Source organism: Hyaena hyaena, unplaced genomic scaffold (genome assembly GCF_003009895.1).
Source record: "Hyaena hyaena isolate Hyena2069 unplaced genomic scaffold, ASM300989v1 scaffold_13, whole genome shotgun sequence".
Lineage (NCBI taxonomy): Eukaryota > Metazoa > Chordata > Mammalia > Carnivora > Hyaenidae > Hyaena > Hyaena hyaena.
This window is the reverse complement of record NW_024080645.1, coordinates 3,869,638-3,887,235: the sequence shown is the minus strand read 5'-3', so window position 1 is coordinate 3,887,235 and position 17,598 is coordinate 3,869,638. Positions and strand designations below refer to the sequence as shown.

The following is a 17,598-nucleotide window of genomic DNA, read 5'->3' as shown; positions in this document are numbered from 1 at the left end:
TATTGAAGCCTTTTTGTTTTTTTGTTTTTTGTTATTTTCATACAGTAGTTTCCCAGAAGTGATATCACTAGGTCAGCGGGTATGAACATTTTTTTCACCGATGATCCGCATTTCCAAACTGCCTCTCAGTGGGGCCGCACAGCCTCACGGTGCTGCTGGAAATATCTCGCCCGCCCTGGGTATTATAACTGTATTTACTGTTGGCTAATTTAGCCAGCAAAGAATAGTACCTCATTATTTTGATTTGCATTTCCAGCGGGACTGAACAATCATTTCTATCAGGTGCTTACTTAACTGCGTTTTATATTTGTGAATTTTGCTATTTATCTACTGGGGTTTTTATATTTTCCTTTTCAGTGTGTACGAGCTTCCTGTACAAAAGATGATGGCACTTTCTCTGTGGCTCCAGCCTAACCATGGATATTCCCCTCCGGTGTTTCTCTCTCTTCTGATTTAGTTTTTCTTCCCATTTTCTGTTCAAAAGCTTTCAACTGTTTGTTTTGTTTTGTTTTTTGTTTTTTAGCCAAGTCTGTCTCTTCTGTGATTCTTTTATTTCTTCCAAGTTGAGAACATTACCTCTTTACCCCTCAAGCAGAAGTTTGAGAAACGTTAGCTTCTGTCTGCATCGAGATTTTTAAAAAACATCCCGACCCTTTTACTTCACTGATCGTTAATCATGCTACTTGTTTGTGGTAAAGATTGAAATTCATGGGGCGCCTGGGTGGCTTAGTCGGTTAAGTGACCGACTTTCGCTCAGGTCATGATCTCGCGGTTCGTGGGTTCAAGCCCCACGTCGGGCTCTGTGCTAACTGCCAGCTCAGAGCCTGGAGCCTATTTCAGAGTCTGTATCTCCCTCTCTCTCTGACCCTCCCCTGCTCACGCTGTCTCTCTCTCTCTCCTAGAAATAAATAAAAATATTTAAAAAAAAAAAAAAGAAATTCATTTCCCCCTGTGTACTGAGGTTGGGTCACTCCTTACGTGTGGGGTAATCTTCCCTATCAGTGTATTGATTCCGTTTGTCGCAAGCTAATGTTTATATAAGAGGCAGGGCCTGTTTCCATCACAAGGCTCCTGGTACATCTTTTAACATGATTATTTATTTTAAATCGATCCGATAGGGCTTATCCTTCCTGGTTGCATTTTAAGCTTACTTTGTGAAATTTCCTTTTTGAGTCTCACCCATTTGAATGTAAATCAAAATCCAGAGTGTCTGAGGACAGAAACCATTTCTTACCTGAAGTATTTCAGTGTCCCGAGTACATAGAGATCACCACTTCCTAGTTCTGAACGAATGAATTCGCCGTTTCATGGCACTCATTTGCTAAAGTTCATGGTTTCTGGGCTGTCGCTTTTATTTTACCTGAAGAAACTAGTCAAATCGAGGCCAGAGATGCCGCAGTTCCCTTTTGAACCCATCGCACACCCAGCAAAGCCCTGTCCTCTTTGTCCAGTGACCCATGGAGGTAGTGTTATTAGCCACATTTTATAGAAGAGGAAACCAAGGTTCAGAGTGGTTCATTTGCCTGCATTTGAAAGGCTAATGAGGGTTGGAATTGAGCAGCTCACCCAAGGTAGCTGTTAAGTGGGTTAAGTCTTAGGACACTGTAGTGTCCAGTGCCGGTGTCAGATGGCCTGTGTTCAATCCCAGCGTGACCGTGTCGTTGCAAAGCCCGTCTGTCCCCATTTGTACACTGAGCACCTAAGGGTCACTGTGAGTACGCAGCCGGACTAGACATCCCAGCTGCTCTCTTCTTACCCCTGTGAGTCACGAGTACATGTCCTCCTTTGCCCTCTTCTGAGATGTTCTAGGCTATTATTTAAAAAAATTTTTTTAATGTTTATTTTCTTCTGAGAGAGAGAGAGACAGAGTACAGGTGGGGCAGGGGCAGAGAGAGAGAGAGGGAGACACAGAATCTGAAGCAGCTCCAGCCTCTGAGCTGTCAGCACAGAGCCCGACGCGGGGCTCGAACCCACGAACCATGAGATCATGACCTGACCCGAAATTGGATGCTAAACCAACAGAGCCACCCAGGTGCCCCAGAAGTAATTTTCTTTTAAAGAGGGAGTGAGTCCAATCCTGTTTTACATCTTAAGGCAATAGAGCTTCTCTTTGCAAATGGAAAATCTAATCGGTTAAGTATTTAACAACCACTTGGGGCAAGAGGCTTGGCATTCTTTGGGCACAGGAAGGTAAGTGGGGGTGTGGAAGACAGACCTGCGTCCAAGTTCAGGTTTGCCATAACTAGCCGTGTGACCACGGGTTAACCAGCCTCTCTAAGGCTGCGTTTTCTCATCTGGACCCTGTAGACATATCCTGTCCTACAAAATGCTGAGGAGGAACCAAAGAGAGAAGGTGCATTAAGAAGCCATTGCGCTCCTTCACGTATAGATGTGGTTGTGCTCGGGGTCCGGGGAAGTGGGGGTAAATACGCCCACCCAGGGCAGCAGCTGAGGGGCTGCCATGATGGGTGTCGGGGCACAAAGAGAGAAGCCGCCACTGGAGCTGAAGGTTGGTGCCTTAGGCTGAGAGTCCCCGAGAGCAGAGCTAAGATCTCACCAGTGAGGGGTGTTCGGGGTGAAGGAGGAGGCCCCAGGCTCGGCCTGAAGTGACTTGCTCTGTCCAGGCCTGGGAGAGTTGTTTTTTTTTTTTTTAATATTTTTATTTATTTCTAGGAGAGAGAGAGAGAGAGACAGCGTGAGCAGGGGAGGGTCAGAGAGAGAGGGAGTCACAGACTCTGAAACAGGCTCCAGGCTCTGAGCTGGCAGTCAGCACAGAGCCTGACGCGGGGCTCGAACCCACGAACCGTGAGATCATGACCGAAGCGAAAGTCGGACGCTTAACCGACTAAGCCACCCAGGCGCCCCGGGCCTGGGAGAGTTTTATATACTGACTCGGTTGCCACTGTCTTCTGTTAACTCGACTCTTGGCCTCCCAGGAGGCAGAACAGTATCTGGTAGACAGGCCCCAGCCCCCAGCTTCCTGCGGGGCCCAGCTCACGCCCCGGGGAGGCGGGGGGGCACCTGGTCACCGACGGACCGAGTGTGCTACGTGGCATGTTTGTTGACTGAATAAGCGTGACACTGGCTAACGACATTTCCAGCTGGTTTAAAAGCATCTTCCCCTAAGACCCGTGGGAGAAGGGGACCCCTGGAGGCTCTCCCATGTCTTAAACCACAGGTGACGTGATTTTCCTCTGACTGGTCTGGGATGGTCAAGCAGGGAGCCCTGGGCTGTGGCTTTGTCTGTGGTCCTGTGGGAGCAACGCCAGCCAGAAGCGCTGACCTTCCTGCTTCCGCCCGGGTGCGTCGTTCACGGTGCCTGTCATCCGGCAAGGGCTTCGGACGGGGCCGCTGTTGCCTGCGCTGGAAGGAAGCCCCCAGGGTAGCCCGTGCCCCAACTGGTGCCTCTCAGCAAGAGCCTTGTCGGCAGCCTTGCAGCTTGCTCTCTTGCGCGTGTTTGCTTTGCGATGCCAGCTTTTATCTATCACAGCATGTTCCCTGCTCGAACAATGTATTTGCTAATTAAAATCAGTTGCCTTGTCAGGGACTGTAAGCCAGTGATGGATTTGATTGCTTTGGCATTGGACGAAATTTCTCATTATGAAAATAATAAACGTTTTTTAAAAGCAGAGAGCATAGTGTAAAAAACACCGTATACGTGTCCCCCACCTTACGCCCTGTTACCATTCGCCACTTTTCGTCTATTTTATTGTTGCTGAAGCCCATTGCAGACATCTAGACACTTAAGGATTTATCTCTTAAAAAAAAAAACAAAAAAAAAAACATTTTCCCTCATAACCGTGACATGATGGGCATTTCTCATAAAATGAGTAATTCCTTGATGTCTTTTAAATCCAGTCCCTGTGCCCATTTCTTCAGTTGAGCCCCCAGTAAGTCTTCTACAGACGGTCTGTTCAGGGAAGGATTCGGTCTTGGGCTTTGTGTTACTTTTTGCTGTTTTTGCATTTTGCTGTTTTAGGTCTTAAGTTTTTAAAGTCTAGACCAGTTCCTCCTCTCCAACTCACTGGGTCTCGTTAGTTTCCTTCATATCATACAAGTTCTTGGACCTTTCAGATCTTTCGACAGAGGCTGTAAAGTTTTTATGGACCCTTTCTGTGGTACAGCTATATTTTATTTTCTTGCATTTGTATTAGTTACTGTTAATTAGAAATGTTTGTTTTTAATGCTTCAGTATTAATGTCTATTTTTGAGAGAGAGAGAGAGAGAGAGAGTGTGTGTGTGTGAGCTGGGGAGGGTCAGAGAGAGAGGGAGACACAGAATCCAAAGCAGGCTCCGAGCTCTGAGCTGTCAGCACAGAGCCCGATGCAGGGCTCGAACTCATGAAGTGTGAAATCATGACCTGAGCTGAAGTCAGACGCTTAACCAACTGAGCCACCCGGGTACCCCGATACTTCAGTATTAAACTGGCTTTAGCAGCTTAAAAAATGATTCCGATCTGACCTCGGCTGGTAGTTTACTGGAAGAGGCATTCCTTATATCATTTCTTTTTAGCCTTGACTAAAATTATTCTTCTGGATTTATACAGAGTTTATGGACTTCAAATGAGTGCCAAGCCATGAGGGTGTGTCCTGAAGACCAGCCGTGTGTCAGGTTGAGAACAACCTCAGTAACTCCTGTTCACCTTCAGTTTGCAGAGAAATTCCTGGAGGTGAAAGAGGCCGCCAGACTGGCCAGAGACAAGTCCCAGGAGAAACTCGAGACCTCGAGCAATCATTCCCAAGTAAGTGATTCGTCCACAAAGTAAATCCGAGTGTGATCAGTAATTGAGCCTCTTTGTTCCTTGGCACCTGTGACGAGAAGTAGGGACTTGAGCAAGAGGGGTGTTGTGAAGGCTTTTTTCACCGTTCGGCTGCTTGCCTTGTGTGAGGACACGTGTTTATGAGGCTCTTAAATTTTCCAGATGTGCTGATGTATTTTTGATGGAAAGCAGTAGATGAGGTTAGAATTCCCACATGCCTCTGGCCCCTAAGAGGCATTCTTTGTCACTGTGTTTAAATACCAGACGCAGAGCTGTGTGTTTCCCTTCTGTGCTGGGAGGCGAGTCTGCATGAACGATGTGCATTGACAACATGGGTACCTTGTGCCCTTGAGAGAGAACACCGGGCTGGTGCCAGAGAACCCTCGTCTCTGCCCTGTTTTAACAAAGTCAGATGGGAGATGGCATTCGAACAGCTCTGATTTAGCAAAGGAGATGGGGCTTTGTCACAAATTGGCAAATTGAATGGTTTGTCTACTTAAAAGTGTGATGATTGGGGCACCTGGGTGGCTCATTCACTTGAGCGCCTGACTTCGGCTCAGGTCATGATCTCGTGGTTCGTGGGTTCAGGGCCCTCTGTGCTGACAGCTCAGAGCCTGGAGTCTGCTTCAGATTCTGTGTCTCCCTCCCTCCCTCCCACTCTCTCTCAAAAACAAAAACAAAAAATTTTTAACAAAGCTTGATGATCGACTAAAAGGAGTCTATTTTAACCTGAAATAAAAATGCCTGCACTTCTGACATCTAGTTTGGTGTATATGGTGGTGGGCAGAAGGCTTGACTTAGTGGTAAGGTTATGTGCACAGAGACGGGGCAGGATTCGGGGTTCAGAATAAGCACAATGCAACAGCAAGTCGGCTGGGAGCCAGGGGCCTTGTGAGAGGATTTGGAGATGCACTTGGAGATTCTGCAAAAGAGCTATAATTCTTCACTTGTAGTTTATCATTTATTATTAACTTATGTATCATTGGGTAACGAAGACACTGGAGGTATTTCATGACTGTTTCTCTGGACTTGATGTGAGGCTTGCACGCAGACAGGGAGGAAGTCAGGCAGCGACAGACGGTGGGCAGATTGGTGAGGACGCAGCCGCAGGGGTGAAGAGGAAGGGCTGGGTGTTGAGGACAGGCTGTAGCAAGAGAACCAGGGGACTGGACAGCTTGAGGTGTCAAGACTGACATTCTAGACTTGACTGTGAGCCTTGCGGGGAGAGGCAGACAGAGCTAGGGACCAGGAAGTGCCCCCAGCTACCGGCAGGGAGCCAGCCGGGAAGACAGAGAAGGAGAAATCTCCGCATTACTGATCCCGAGGCGCGTGCTCGGTGTCACTGCTGCAGAGAGGAGGCCCTGGGTTTGGCCGCCCCAGTGGCTGACCCTTAGGAATGGGATTTCCCAGCTCCTGTCCTGGCTCGTTGTGTGAAAGATGCCCCGTGCGAATTTATGGAAATGAATGTATATTAGACTTCAGGTGGGCAGGAACTTTCCTGACTCTTTCTGAACAATCTTTAATATAATCTAAGTGATCCTGTTCATTTCATATACTGATTATCATAAGTATTCACTGAGCACCTAAACAATTGGACCCCCTGAAATGGTCCACAATCTCGAGTTTCTCATATACAGTCTTCTCCTGGATACTACATATTATAGCTATACCTTTAAACATTAATGTCAGAATTTCTTTATATAAGGGTTTTGTTTTAATGTTCGTTCCCCCCCACCAAACGGTATTTTAAACTTTAAACCAAGTATACCCATCAGATGCTACGTTACACATATGTATTAATTACACATCAGGGGTTTTTTTGTCTTAAGCTTTAGTTCTTATTTATCCTTCCTGATGTGTCCCCAGATAGAGGAACCATCTTACATTTTTCTTTTCAATTTTCCTAGAAGTCATACAGTTGCTTGCTTTCCTGAATCTGTTGGGGGAATGAACACTTTGGCCCAATGTTCCAAATATTTGAAGGTTTTAAACATTTAATAGGGGTTTTATCTTGACCATAAAATATATATTTATGGTTAGAAATCAAAACATTGCCATTCCCTAACGAATAGAGTCCACACCACACAAAGGTATTGTTAAATAGCTCATATGTATTTATATTGTTCTTTTCAACCTTTTTACTTTATATTTCATGACCATTCCCCTGTGTTTTCAAATATCCCTTTTCAAAACTATCTTAGGCTAGACGGCATTCTCGTGTTTGTCTGTGTCGTACCTTAATCCATCAACCTCTACTTTGGGACATCTATGTGGTTTCTGATTTTTCATTAATACAAATGACACTGTGATGAATATCCTTGCACATCTTTATGCATTTGATCGTTTCTGCAAGATACATTCTTGGAGTGGAAGAACTGGATTAAAAGGCGGGGACATTTTAAAAGCTTTTGATAAATGCTGCAGACTTGGCGTACAGAAATGTATGCTTCTCACCACCCCCAGCAGTGGCTGGGAGCGATGTTTCCTCCTTCACTCCCACCAGCAAAGCTTTGTTGACCTGACAGAAGAAAAATGTATTCTGGTGGCCTTTTTTCCATTTTGTATTTCTTTACCAGTGAGATTAAATATTTTTTGTGTTTATTGACTCTAATGCATTTCTTCTTCTGTGATTGTCAATTGTGCATTTTTCCTTTTTTTTCTTAAGTTTATTTATTTTCAGAGAGAGAGAGAGAAACAGAGCATGAGCAGGGGAGGGGCAGAGAGAGAGTCCCGTGCAGGTATGACCCGCTGACAGCCAGGAGCCCAGTGCAGGGCTCCATCCAACTCATACACTGTGAGATCCTGACCTGAGCCGAAGTCCAGAGTTGGATGCTCAGCTGAGCCACTCTGACACCCCTTTTTTCCCCTTTTTTAAAGAAATTAAAGTGTTAATCTTTTTTGCATAGATTTCTAAGAATTTTATCATTTTTTTTATATTTTAGAATTTTATTTTTTAACATGGACGTTTCTGAACCTGTTTATAGCTCGGCAGAATTGTATAATGAGTCTCCATGGGGCATGTAGGTCAGCGCTGATGATTAACAATTTATGACCCATGGGTCCATCCATGCCCCCCTCCCATCCCTTAATATTTATATCAATGTTAAAGCAAATCCCAGACGTCATCTCATCCCTCAGTATGTCAGTGCGTGACTCTAAAAGCCAAGGCTTCTAAGGGTTTTCCTGTACAGGAAAAATATTAACATCTTGTTTTTCATATATGCAAATGTTCAGCACCAGATATGTTCCCACGTTTCTTGTGTGCATTTTAATTTTGTTTATGGCACTTTTTTTTTTTTAGAGAGAGAGCAGAAATTTAAAGTCAGATGTACACATCCTTCCCTTTTGGGTTCCTGCCTTTGCCTTTATGCTTTTTGGAGGCTAAATAAGATCTTATCCAAGACCAGATGAGATGTCATCCGCAAGTGGTGTGACTTATCACACAGAGCAGTTCAGAATATTCATATTCATGGGGCGCTTGGGTGGCTCAGTCGGTTGAGCATCCAACTTCGGCTCAGGTCATGGTCTCTCAGTTCGTGGGTTCGAGTCCTGCGTTGGGCTCTGTGCTGACAGCTCAGAGCCTGGAGCCTATTTAAGATTCTGTATCTCCTTCTCTCTTTGAACCTCCCCTGCTCATGCTGTCTCTCTCTCTCTCCCAGAAATAAATATTTTTTTAAAAATTTTAAATAATATTCATATTCATAATAATGCTGACGGCTGGCCGCAGCCACACCCCAGGCCTGCGTGTTTAAGGGTATTGATCTCTGTGTGGCCCCAGGGGGGTTTCAGTTCCAGCTTCTAATAGTTTCTCCTCAATTTGCTCTTTCTTTTTCCTTGTTGTGAATCCCTCCCCCTGCTTTCGTCTGTGGCTTCTGTGTTAAATAAGGGAGCCCCAGTGCCCAACCTCGTTAGGGTTATGTGCAAAGTTGAGGAAGTGATCCTGAGTCAGAGCCCCGGGCGGGCTCTTGCCTGGAAAGTGCACAGACTGAGCTTTGTAGGGACTCCTGTGGGCCTTTTCCTTTGTTCTTTTTTTTTTTTTTTTTATGTTTATTTTGAGAGAGAGAAAGAGTACAAGTAGGGGAGGGGTAGACAGAGAGAGAGAGAGAGAGAGAGAGAGAGAGAATCTCAAGTAGGCTCTGCACTGTCAACATAGAGCCCGACACTGGGCTTGAACTCACAGACCCAGGAGATCATGACCTGAACCGAAATCAAGAGTCCTATTCCCAACAGACCGAGCCGCCCAGGCGCCCCTTCCTTTGTTCTTACCATCTCTCCGTGTGCTACTCTTCGCTGCATTTGGTCCGATGACTTGCTTCTCCCCCACGCTTTCTCCTTACGCCTGATTTGCTGCTCCTGTGAGCAATAACGTGTGAAGGTAATTCACTTTGGCCAGGAATCTGGGTGTGAAACCCCGTCTTCTACTCAGGCATCCAGTGTCAACGGGACGGACGATGAAAAGGCTTCCCACGTGGGTCCTGCTGACACGCACCTGAAGTCTGAGAACGACAAGCTGAAGATCGCTTTGACACAGAGGTAAGGCTGTTTAAACTCCGGATGCCCTTTTCTCCAAGCTCAGCGCCTCCCTGCAGCCTGGCCTGCTGGGCGGCGTTTCCTGAGGAGACGGGGTCCTGCTCAGAGTGTCTGCTCTGGTCTCCGGGCCAAAGCAAGGCCAGCTGGCTTCGTGGCTGTTCTCCGTCTGGTTGACCAGACCAGCGGCAGTTCGCGTGTGTGAGTGTGCAAGAGTGGATGTGTCTGCCTTTGGTGAGAGCACAGAGAATGTGAAAGAGGTGTGTGTGAGAGTGAGAGAGATGTGACCCTCCCTGTGCTTATATCTGTTTTTTTTTAAATTTTTTTAATGTTTATTTATTTTTGAGAGAAAGAGAGTGTGAGTGAGGAGGGGCAGAGAGAGGGAGACACAGAATCCAAAGCAGGCTCCAGGCTCTGAGCTGTCAGCACAGAGCCCAACATGGGGCTCGAACCCACGAATCGTGAGATCATGACCTGAGCTGAAGTCAGACGCTCAACCGACTGAGCCACCCAGGCGCCCTTGTTTTGTTTTTTAAGGAGTCTTTTTTTTTTTTAATATTTTATTTTATTTTAGGGAGAGAGAGAGAGAGAGAGAGAGCGTGAGCAGGGGAGGGTCAGAGAGAGAGGGAGATACAGACTCTGAAAAAAGCAGGCTCCAGGCTGTGAGCTGTCAGCACAGAGCCCAACATGGGGCTCGAACCCACGAATCGCGAGATCATGACCTGAGCGGAAGTCGGACGCTCAACTGACTAAGCCACCCAGGCGCCCCTGTTTTGTTTTTTAAGGAGTCTTTTTTTTTTTTAATATTTTTATTTATTTCTATAGGAGAGAGAGAGAGAGAGAGAGCGTGAGCAGGGGAGGGTCAGAGAGAGAGGGAGTCACAGACTGAAACAGGCTCCAGGCTCCGAGCTGGCAGTCAGCACAGAGCCCGACGCGGGGCTCCAACCCACGAACCGCGAGATCATGACCTAAGCGAAAGTCGGACGCTCAACTGACTAAGCCACCCAGGCGCCCCTGTTTTGTTTTTTAAGGAGTCAAATTTATCATTTATATGTATATAAGATTGCATCTTGAGCATTCAAGAAAAACCTGTAAAGACCTAACAAACTATGAAAAATAATATAACATCTCACAAAAATCAGTAACTTCTCTGTATACAAATATCAGATAGAAAATACATATTTGAAGAGATTTCTTTTAACAGTAAGAACTAGAACCATAAATTACATGAGCCAGAAGCATAAAATACAGAAAACTTCAGAAGTGCACAGTATCTCTGTAAAGAAGACTTTAAAATGATTTTGAGGAGTATAAATGAATAATTTTTAAAAAATAGGTATATTCTGTTGCGAAGTGGTATGAAGCCTTAATATTTTAAAAAGAACCAATTTACCCTAAACTGATTTATAAATTTTAAGACAGTCCCCATAATAGTATCAACATGACTTGAATTTGTAACGACTGCACAGGCTGTGCTTATGTTTTCATATCTTGAGGTGGCCCTTTTCCAGAAGGCTGGGCTGACCCGGCCATGAGCATATTCGGAGCTGCTGTCCTTGGGAATCACCCTGTCCCCTTGGCTGGGGCTTGGCCAGCTTCCCCAGCCTTTCTGTGGCTGAGAAGGTGCTCTCCTCAGCTTGCCCTGTTAATTTGGGTCCTATGAACTCCATCTTACAGATGAGGAAACTGAGTCTCAGGTGATCAAGTGAGCCCTTGCCTAAGGTCCCACGGCTAGTAAATTTTTCTACCATACCACCTGCTCTTCACTCTTTAGTTGTATAACACAGGGCTGCCTGGATGGAAACATTTCACCCCTAGAAATAAATGTTTTTAAATCCCCACTTAATGAACAAGTGAATTATAGGAACAGGGCATGAAGCCGTTTCCCTAAATCAGCTTACAGTCTCTGTCATCACCTCTGAAATTAATCAGATTATATTTTCCTTTTTTTTTTCCTACGGTATTTGAAAGCTTATCTTTCAAAGTCAAGTTCCTGGGTCCTTGAGACTGTGGGATGAAAGGTAACACGGATTGTTGAGATGCAGTCCTGTTTACTCACCAAAAAAAAAAAAAAAAGCCCCCCCCTCGCAGAAAAGCGTTGAGACAGAAGTCCGTTCAGCCAGGAGGGATTGATAAGAACCCTGGGCTTGCCCTGCGGAGCCCGTGGCACCCCACACCGCGGGCTCTAGAACCAGGAGACAGAGGAACATGAAAGCCAATGGCACCTGAGGGAAACCTGATTCCAGTTTGCTTCTTTTTTTTAATTTTAATTTTTTTAATGTTTATTTGGTTTTGAGAGAGAGACAGACAGAATGTGAGCCAAAGAGGAACAGAGAGAGAGAGAATCAGGATCTGAAGCAGGCTCCAGGCTCTGAGCTGTCAGCACAGAGCCCAACGCGGGGCTCGAACCCACAAACCGTGAGATCATGACCTGAGCTGAAGTCAGACGCTCAGTGTCTGAGCCCCACCCCCGGCGCACCCTCCCCGATCCCTAGTTTGTTTCTTGCTCGCTCCTTCGGGGAGCACAAAGGATGAAAGATAAACACAAGGTTGCTTTGGTCGCGTGGAGGCGTCCCTCAGACCAGCGGCCATCCCCCGCCCCTGAGGTGACGTCAGGTCAGCAGGGCCCCTCCCTCATACAGTCACTGTGTCCTCTGCCCTCCAGTCTTTGGCTCTGGAGTCCTCTTTGGGCTTGGAGGGGACACAGGGCCCTTTATGGCCTGGAGCTGGCGTCCTCGGGTGTCAGGGATTGCCCGGAGGGGCCTGGCTGTCATAAGACTCGCTTCCGGAAGGGACACAGGGCTCTGGGGCTCGGGCTCAGTAGGGGGCAATGGGGTCTTCCCCACATGCTGTGGCTTCATTCTTAGCTACCTTGGCTCCTTCTTCTCCAAGAATTTTGGTTCCTTTCTAACGCGGTTCCTTAAGAAAACAGCCCTGGGGACACCGGGTGGCTCAGTCGGTTAAGCATCGGTCGTGATCTCGCGGTTCTGAGTCTGAGCCCCACATGGTCTGACAGCGCAGAGCCTGCTTGGATCTTCCGCACCCCTTTCTCTCCGCCCCTCCCTCCCTCTCTGTCTCTCTCAAAAATCATTTAAGACACTGAGCACTTAAAAAAAAGAAACAGCCTGGCCAGGTGACCTGTGGCGCCCGCCCTCCGGGGCCCGGGGTCCTCACAGCCGCCCCAGGTGGGGGGCGGACGGGGGGTGACCCCTGGGGCGGGCTGAGGGTGGCAGGTGGGGGGAGGCGGGTGGATGGCACCAGGTCACCGCCTGCGCCCGCCCGCAGCGCCGCCAACGTGAAGAAATGGGAGGTAGAGCTGCAGACGCTTCGAGAGAGTAACGCCCGGCTGACAGCGGCGCTGCAGGAGTCGGCCGCCAGCGTGGAGCAGTGGAAGCGCCAGTTCTCGCTGTGCCGCGACGAGAACGAGCGGCTCCGGACCAAGGTGGGTGGCGGTGGGGGCGGGGCGGGACAGCGGCGGTGGACGGTGGGCACCAGGGAGTGGGGTGCGGGACAGCGGCCGTGGACGGTGGGCACCAGGGAGGGGGGTGCGGGACAGCGGCCGTGGATGGTGGGTGCTGGGGGGAGGGACAGCGGCCGTGGATGGTGGGTGCTGGGGGGAGGGACAGCGGCCGTGGATGGTGGGTGCTGGGGGGAGGGACAGCGGCCGTGGATGGTGGGTGCTGGGGGGAGGGACAGCGGCCGTGGATGGTGGGTGCTGGGGGGAGGGACAGCGGCCGTGGACAGTGGACACCAAGAGGGGGCTGGGACAGCTGCCATGGACGGTGGGCACCGGGGGGGCCTGGGACAGTGACCATGGACAGTGGATGCCGGGGGGGGGGCGGACAGCAGCTATGGACAGCGACTGCTTGCTAAGTGCAGGACCTGTTGGGGGGACGTCACAGGGAGGCTGGTGCTCACTGGCCCCCGCGCCCCATTGGCCCCCTGCCCACCAGCCTGGATGGAGCCCTGGAGACGCCCCACCCCCTCCCCATCTTCCTTTGGCGCAGATGGCACACAGCACTGCCTCATGTCATCTTTTTCATTCTGGCGCCATGAGTGCTGACGGCGAGGGCGCCAGGCCTAGTGCTGACTCCGCTGTTCCCTCCCAGGGCCTGGCCGAGCCGCCTGCCAGAGGGTTCCACGGCCCTTTGCTGCTCTTTCACACGGGGAGCTGGGCTCTCACTTTGTGTCTGAGTCTCTGACCAAACCCGAGAGCAGCGTTCACTCCCCTTGACGGGTGGAAGTCAGCGGGGTCCCCAGCAGCTCCTGCGGCTGGGGGTTCAGACCCCGAGAGCTGGTGTGCCGGCCACCTCTGAAAATGTCCCCCCCGTGACTGCCTGGTGCCCCCACGCCATGCCTCGAGGTCTTCTGCTTGCTTGTGGGGCCTCGTCCGGGTGGGTTCTCTGTTGTCAGTGGGGTTCTTGTGGGGCACCGCGCCCACACTCTGACTGCTGGGAAACACTCCGCGTCAGACACACGACAGTGCCAAGGTGGTGAGGCCTTGGGGTCCCTTCTGAAGGGATCAGGCCCGGGAAGGGGAGAAGAATGAACTCTGGGGACTCGCCCGTTCAGTCTGCACGTCTCCTGTCTCCCGGAGGAGGCTCACAGGACAGGCCCTTCCTGCCGTGTGCCGGTAAGGAAAGGTCACCCTGAAATGTTGGAAATGTCACTGCTTCCCATTTGGTGGCCGTTGTCCCGCAAAGTTGATTGGTTCTCTTAAACCTTTGAGATGAAGCAGAACAATTCAGAACCTGATAAAATGACATACGGATCGTTATGGGGGAAGTAGATGGAGTCACTGAATTCAGATTCACGGGACATCTGGCCCCGGTCCTTGCAATGCATCCTTTAAAGCAAAACTGAAGTTCCTATCGCGTGGCAGAGAGAGAGAGAGAGAGAGAAAGAACCGGAAGCCAGGCTCATCCTGAGGCCTGGTTTGGTGACAGGCGGGGCTCTGCCGGGGGTGAGGCAGGGCAGACCGCCCACGGGGCGGCCGCCTGGGGCTCGGTCGTAGCCACAAGGAAAGAGGTGTGAGGGGGTTCGTTTGTGGTGTGTTTGAAAAGACTGAGGTGGCGCCGCTGCTTCGTTACAGATCGACGAGCTGGAGGAGCAGTGCAGCGAGATAAACAGGGAGAAGGAGAAGAACTCGCAGCTGAAGAGGAGGATCGAGGAGCTGGAGTCCCAAGTGCGGGAGAAGGAGACGGTGAGTCCGGGCACGGCAGGTGTCTGGGGGCACGGGAGCCGCCCAAAGCTGCAGCGAGGCGCAGACGCTCAGAGCACGGGGCTGGCCCTGCCCTGCACGGCCCCCACGCTGCTGTGTCGCCAGGCTGCGGCTCCGACCCACGGGGGAGCTGGACGCTTGGGAAACACTGGGCAGCTCTGACAAGCGACCTGGATCAGAAGTGGAGTTGCGCTGTCCCGTGAACGCGGCGAGGGCCCCGCCGGACGGGCATTGGTTTTCACCCGGGGACGTGGGGGGGGTGGGGTTGGCGGGACAGCTGAGTGCAGAGATGCTGGAGACTGTGGGCAAGGTGCCAAGCCTCCCAGCCTCAGTTTCTCCATCTGCAAGATGGGGATCATAAGGACCCCTGTCTTTTCCGTGGCGGTGCGCAGGCTTGGTGCGCTGACGCGCGTAACACACTCAGCCCTGAGAATTAGCCGTGCGTTACAATTCACCTCGTCCCCGATGCTGTCGTGCAGACGGCACAGGCTTCGCAAAGCTGCTTCCGTCGGTTGTACACGGGTTGTGGGTTTTCACGAAGGCGTTTTTTTTTTTTTTTAATCTGACTTTCATGTTTCTTTTTCCAACCTCTGCCCCCCGTAGGAGTTGAATGACCTCCGCAAACAAAGTGAAATCATACCTCAGCTCATGTCGGAGTGCGAATACGTCTCTGAGAAGTTAGAGGTAAGGGGGGAACGCGTCCGCCTTGGCTCCGACCGGAAGGCGTTCGTGGGGCTACTCATTTCTCTGGGCTCCCCCCTTCCACACCTCCCACGGCAAAGAACAGGGACTTTCTGGTCATGAAAAGCCAGCAGTAACCATGTGCCAGGTGCCATCATCTGTCCACCCCCCACCCCCTCACCATGTGCAGACTCAGCAGAGTTGGGCTTCTGGTTTTCCCACTTCTGTGAAGGTGTCCTGCGCAAATCATGGTGCGGGGACTGGTTTCCGCCCCCAGAAGTCTCTGCAGAGCCTCTGGGCAGGGAGGGGCCGGGCAGAAGGGAGGGCAGAGAGTGCAAGACCCAGCTGCTAGCCCACCCTGCCACCCCCAACCGGTGACATTGGGCTCGACCTTGGGCAGCCCCCACCCAGTGACCTCAGATTCCTGATCCACAGAGAAAGGTTTCCTCATCCCCTTTCACCTCCAAGGGCCCCCCCACTTCAGGAACACCCCCCACATTTGTCACCGGTCCCTGCACACGCGTTCAGAACACTCCTCACGTCCATAAAATGAAGCTCTTACTGGATGTGAAGGGTGCAGGCTTAGGCCTCGCTTCAGGACTCACAGCCACCAGGCTCTTTGGAGCCCCACCGTCCCCTGGTCACACCCCCTGACGCCCGCGCCCAGACCACTGTCCCTGAGTCTGGCACGGCCCCGTCCTTCCTCACGGAGGCCAGAGGCTGGCCTAGGGCCAGGGAGGCCGCAGCCTCTCCGTGGAGCCGGGAAAGCAAGTCACTGCCCGTTGGGATAGCTCGCACGGAACTAGCTAGAGTGTTGTCTGCTAGAGCGGAGCTAGCAGGTGGTCTCTGCCGACCATTCTGGGACGGGGCCCGAAAACCCCGTGCGGGGCCTGCGGACTTCCTCTCCTGGGCGCCGTGAGAAGGCCCTTTGGCGTCAGGCCTCCCCAGGCAGGTCCCCAGCTCTGCGTCCTGCGGAGGGCCGTCCTTTATCAGCTCACGCGTTGGTCACGCACCTGCCAGGGGACGATCAGGAAGGGGACACAGCGGAAAGCCGGTCACCAGCCACAGGCGTGCGAGCTGCGGGGCGTGGCTAGGGCCGCAGGCCCCGGGGAGAGGGCGCAGCTAGGCCGGCGCGGGTCTCGGTGACCGTCCCCCGTGTGTCCTCCGTCAGGCGGCAGAGAGAGACAATCAGAGCCTGGAGGACAAGGTGCGGTCCCTAAAGACGGACATTGAGGAGAGTAAGTACCGCCAGCGGCACCTGAAGGTGGAGCTCAAGAGCTTCCTGGAGGTGCTGGACGGGAAGATCGACGACCTGCACGACTTCCTGCGCGGCCTCTCCAAGCTGGGGGCCGACAACTAGGGGCCGCCGCGGGGCGGGACCGGGCGACCTCCCGCGTGCGTCGCTCGGTAAGTGCAGGTGCGGCTCGTCGCGTCTCGACGCCCGTGGTGCCGTCCGCTCTCCCCTCCGGAACAGACACCTCCCGCCTCCCTGACCTCGCGAGGCTGCGGACATCTGGAAGATTCTGACTCAGGAATCCCGCGCTAGGTCTCCCTTAAACGTTTACGTAGTCTGGGCGGGGACGTTTATCTTTCTTAAGGGCTGTTGCAACCGTACCAACTGAGCAAAGGATTTTCTGTTCCAAATGGGAACACCCTTTCCACCTCCTCTCTCTGGAGGAACGTTCAGAACACATGAACGTCCGCCAGGCACCCACGCGCGGGGCACAGGGGTAACTCCTTCCCTCTCGGTAGGAATCGGGATGCTTTAAAGCCACCCCTTAGTGGAGGGTTGTCTGGAGGAAGCAAACAAGTCTGTGCTCGTAGAAGTCTCTCCCCCCTCCCACCACCCCCGGTTCGTAGGGTTGTGACAACGTTCCTTTCCTGGGTTTTAACTTCTGAGCAGATTGCCGTGCTGTGGGGACAGCGTGCAGTGAGGGCGCCTAGCACAGTGCCTGGCACAAAGTAGGTGCTTAATAAATATTTGTTTAATTAAACAGATAAACAGAACTTAGTGTTTTAATCCACACACCCCCGTCCCAGCCTCCTGCCAGCCGGGTGCACTGGGCTCTGTTGAACGATCCATCCTTTCGCTGAGCTGGGCGAGTATCAGACAGGAAGTGGAGTGGCTGTGTGTGGTCAAGCTTCTGGAAGGGCTCGGGTGGCCCTGGGGCAGGACAGGTGGCCGTCCCCCCTCCACTCGTCCATCCGTGGTGCTCTACCCCTGGGCCCTGTTGAACTGGGACCACCTTCGTCCCCAGACTTGGGATGCAGGCCAGGACCCTTGTGGGGAAGGAGCTCGCACGGGCTTACAGAGGGAGAGTCAGCTCAGACTGGCCGGGCTGTGGCCTTAGCGACGGAGGAGCTCTGCCTCCCTCCGTTCCCGCTAAGGGAGGGACCGGAGACATCCAGC

At 51.3% G+C, this 17,598-nt stretch overlaps 1 protein-coding gene across 2 annotated transcripts in view; it reads left to right on the top strand.

Moving 5' to 3' along the window:
- HOMER2 (homer scaffold protein 2) overlaps positions 1-17,151 on the top strand; it is an 86,353-nt gene extending 69,202 nt beyond the window's left edge. Inside the window, exons 4-9 of one of the 2 annotated variants that reach the window (XM_039217347.1) lie at positions 4,649-4,741; positions 9,186-9,292; positions 12,572-12,728; positions 14,379-14,489; positions 15,111-15,191; positions 16,360-17,151. In XM_039217347.1, coding sequence (XP_039073278.1) covers positions 4,649-4,741; positions 9,186-9,292; positions 12,572-12,728; positions 14,379-14,489; positions 15,111-15,191; positions 16,360-16,548 — 738 coding nt within the window. In that variant the 3' untranslated portion in view covers positions 16,549-17,151. Of the gene's footprint in view, positions 1-4,648; positions 4,742-9,152; positions 9,293-12,571; positions 12,729-14,378; positions 14,490-15,110; positions 15,192-16,359 lie in introns of both variants that reach the window. The other variant, XM_039217339.1, reaches the window with a different exon arrangement.
- The last annotated feature ends 447 nt before the right edge of the window (positions 17,152-17,598 follow it).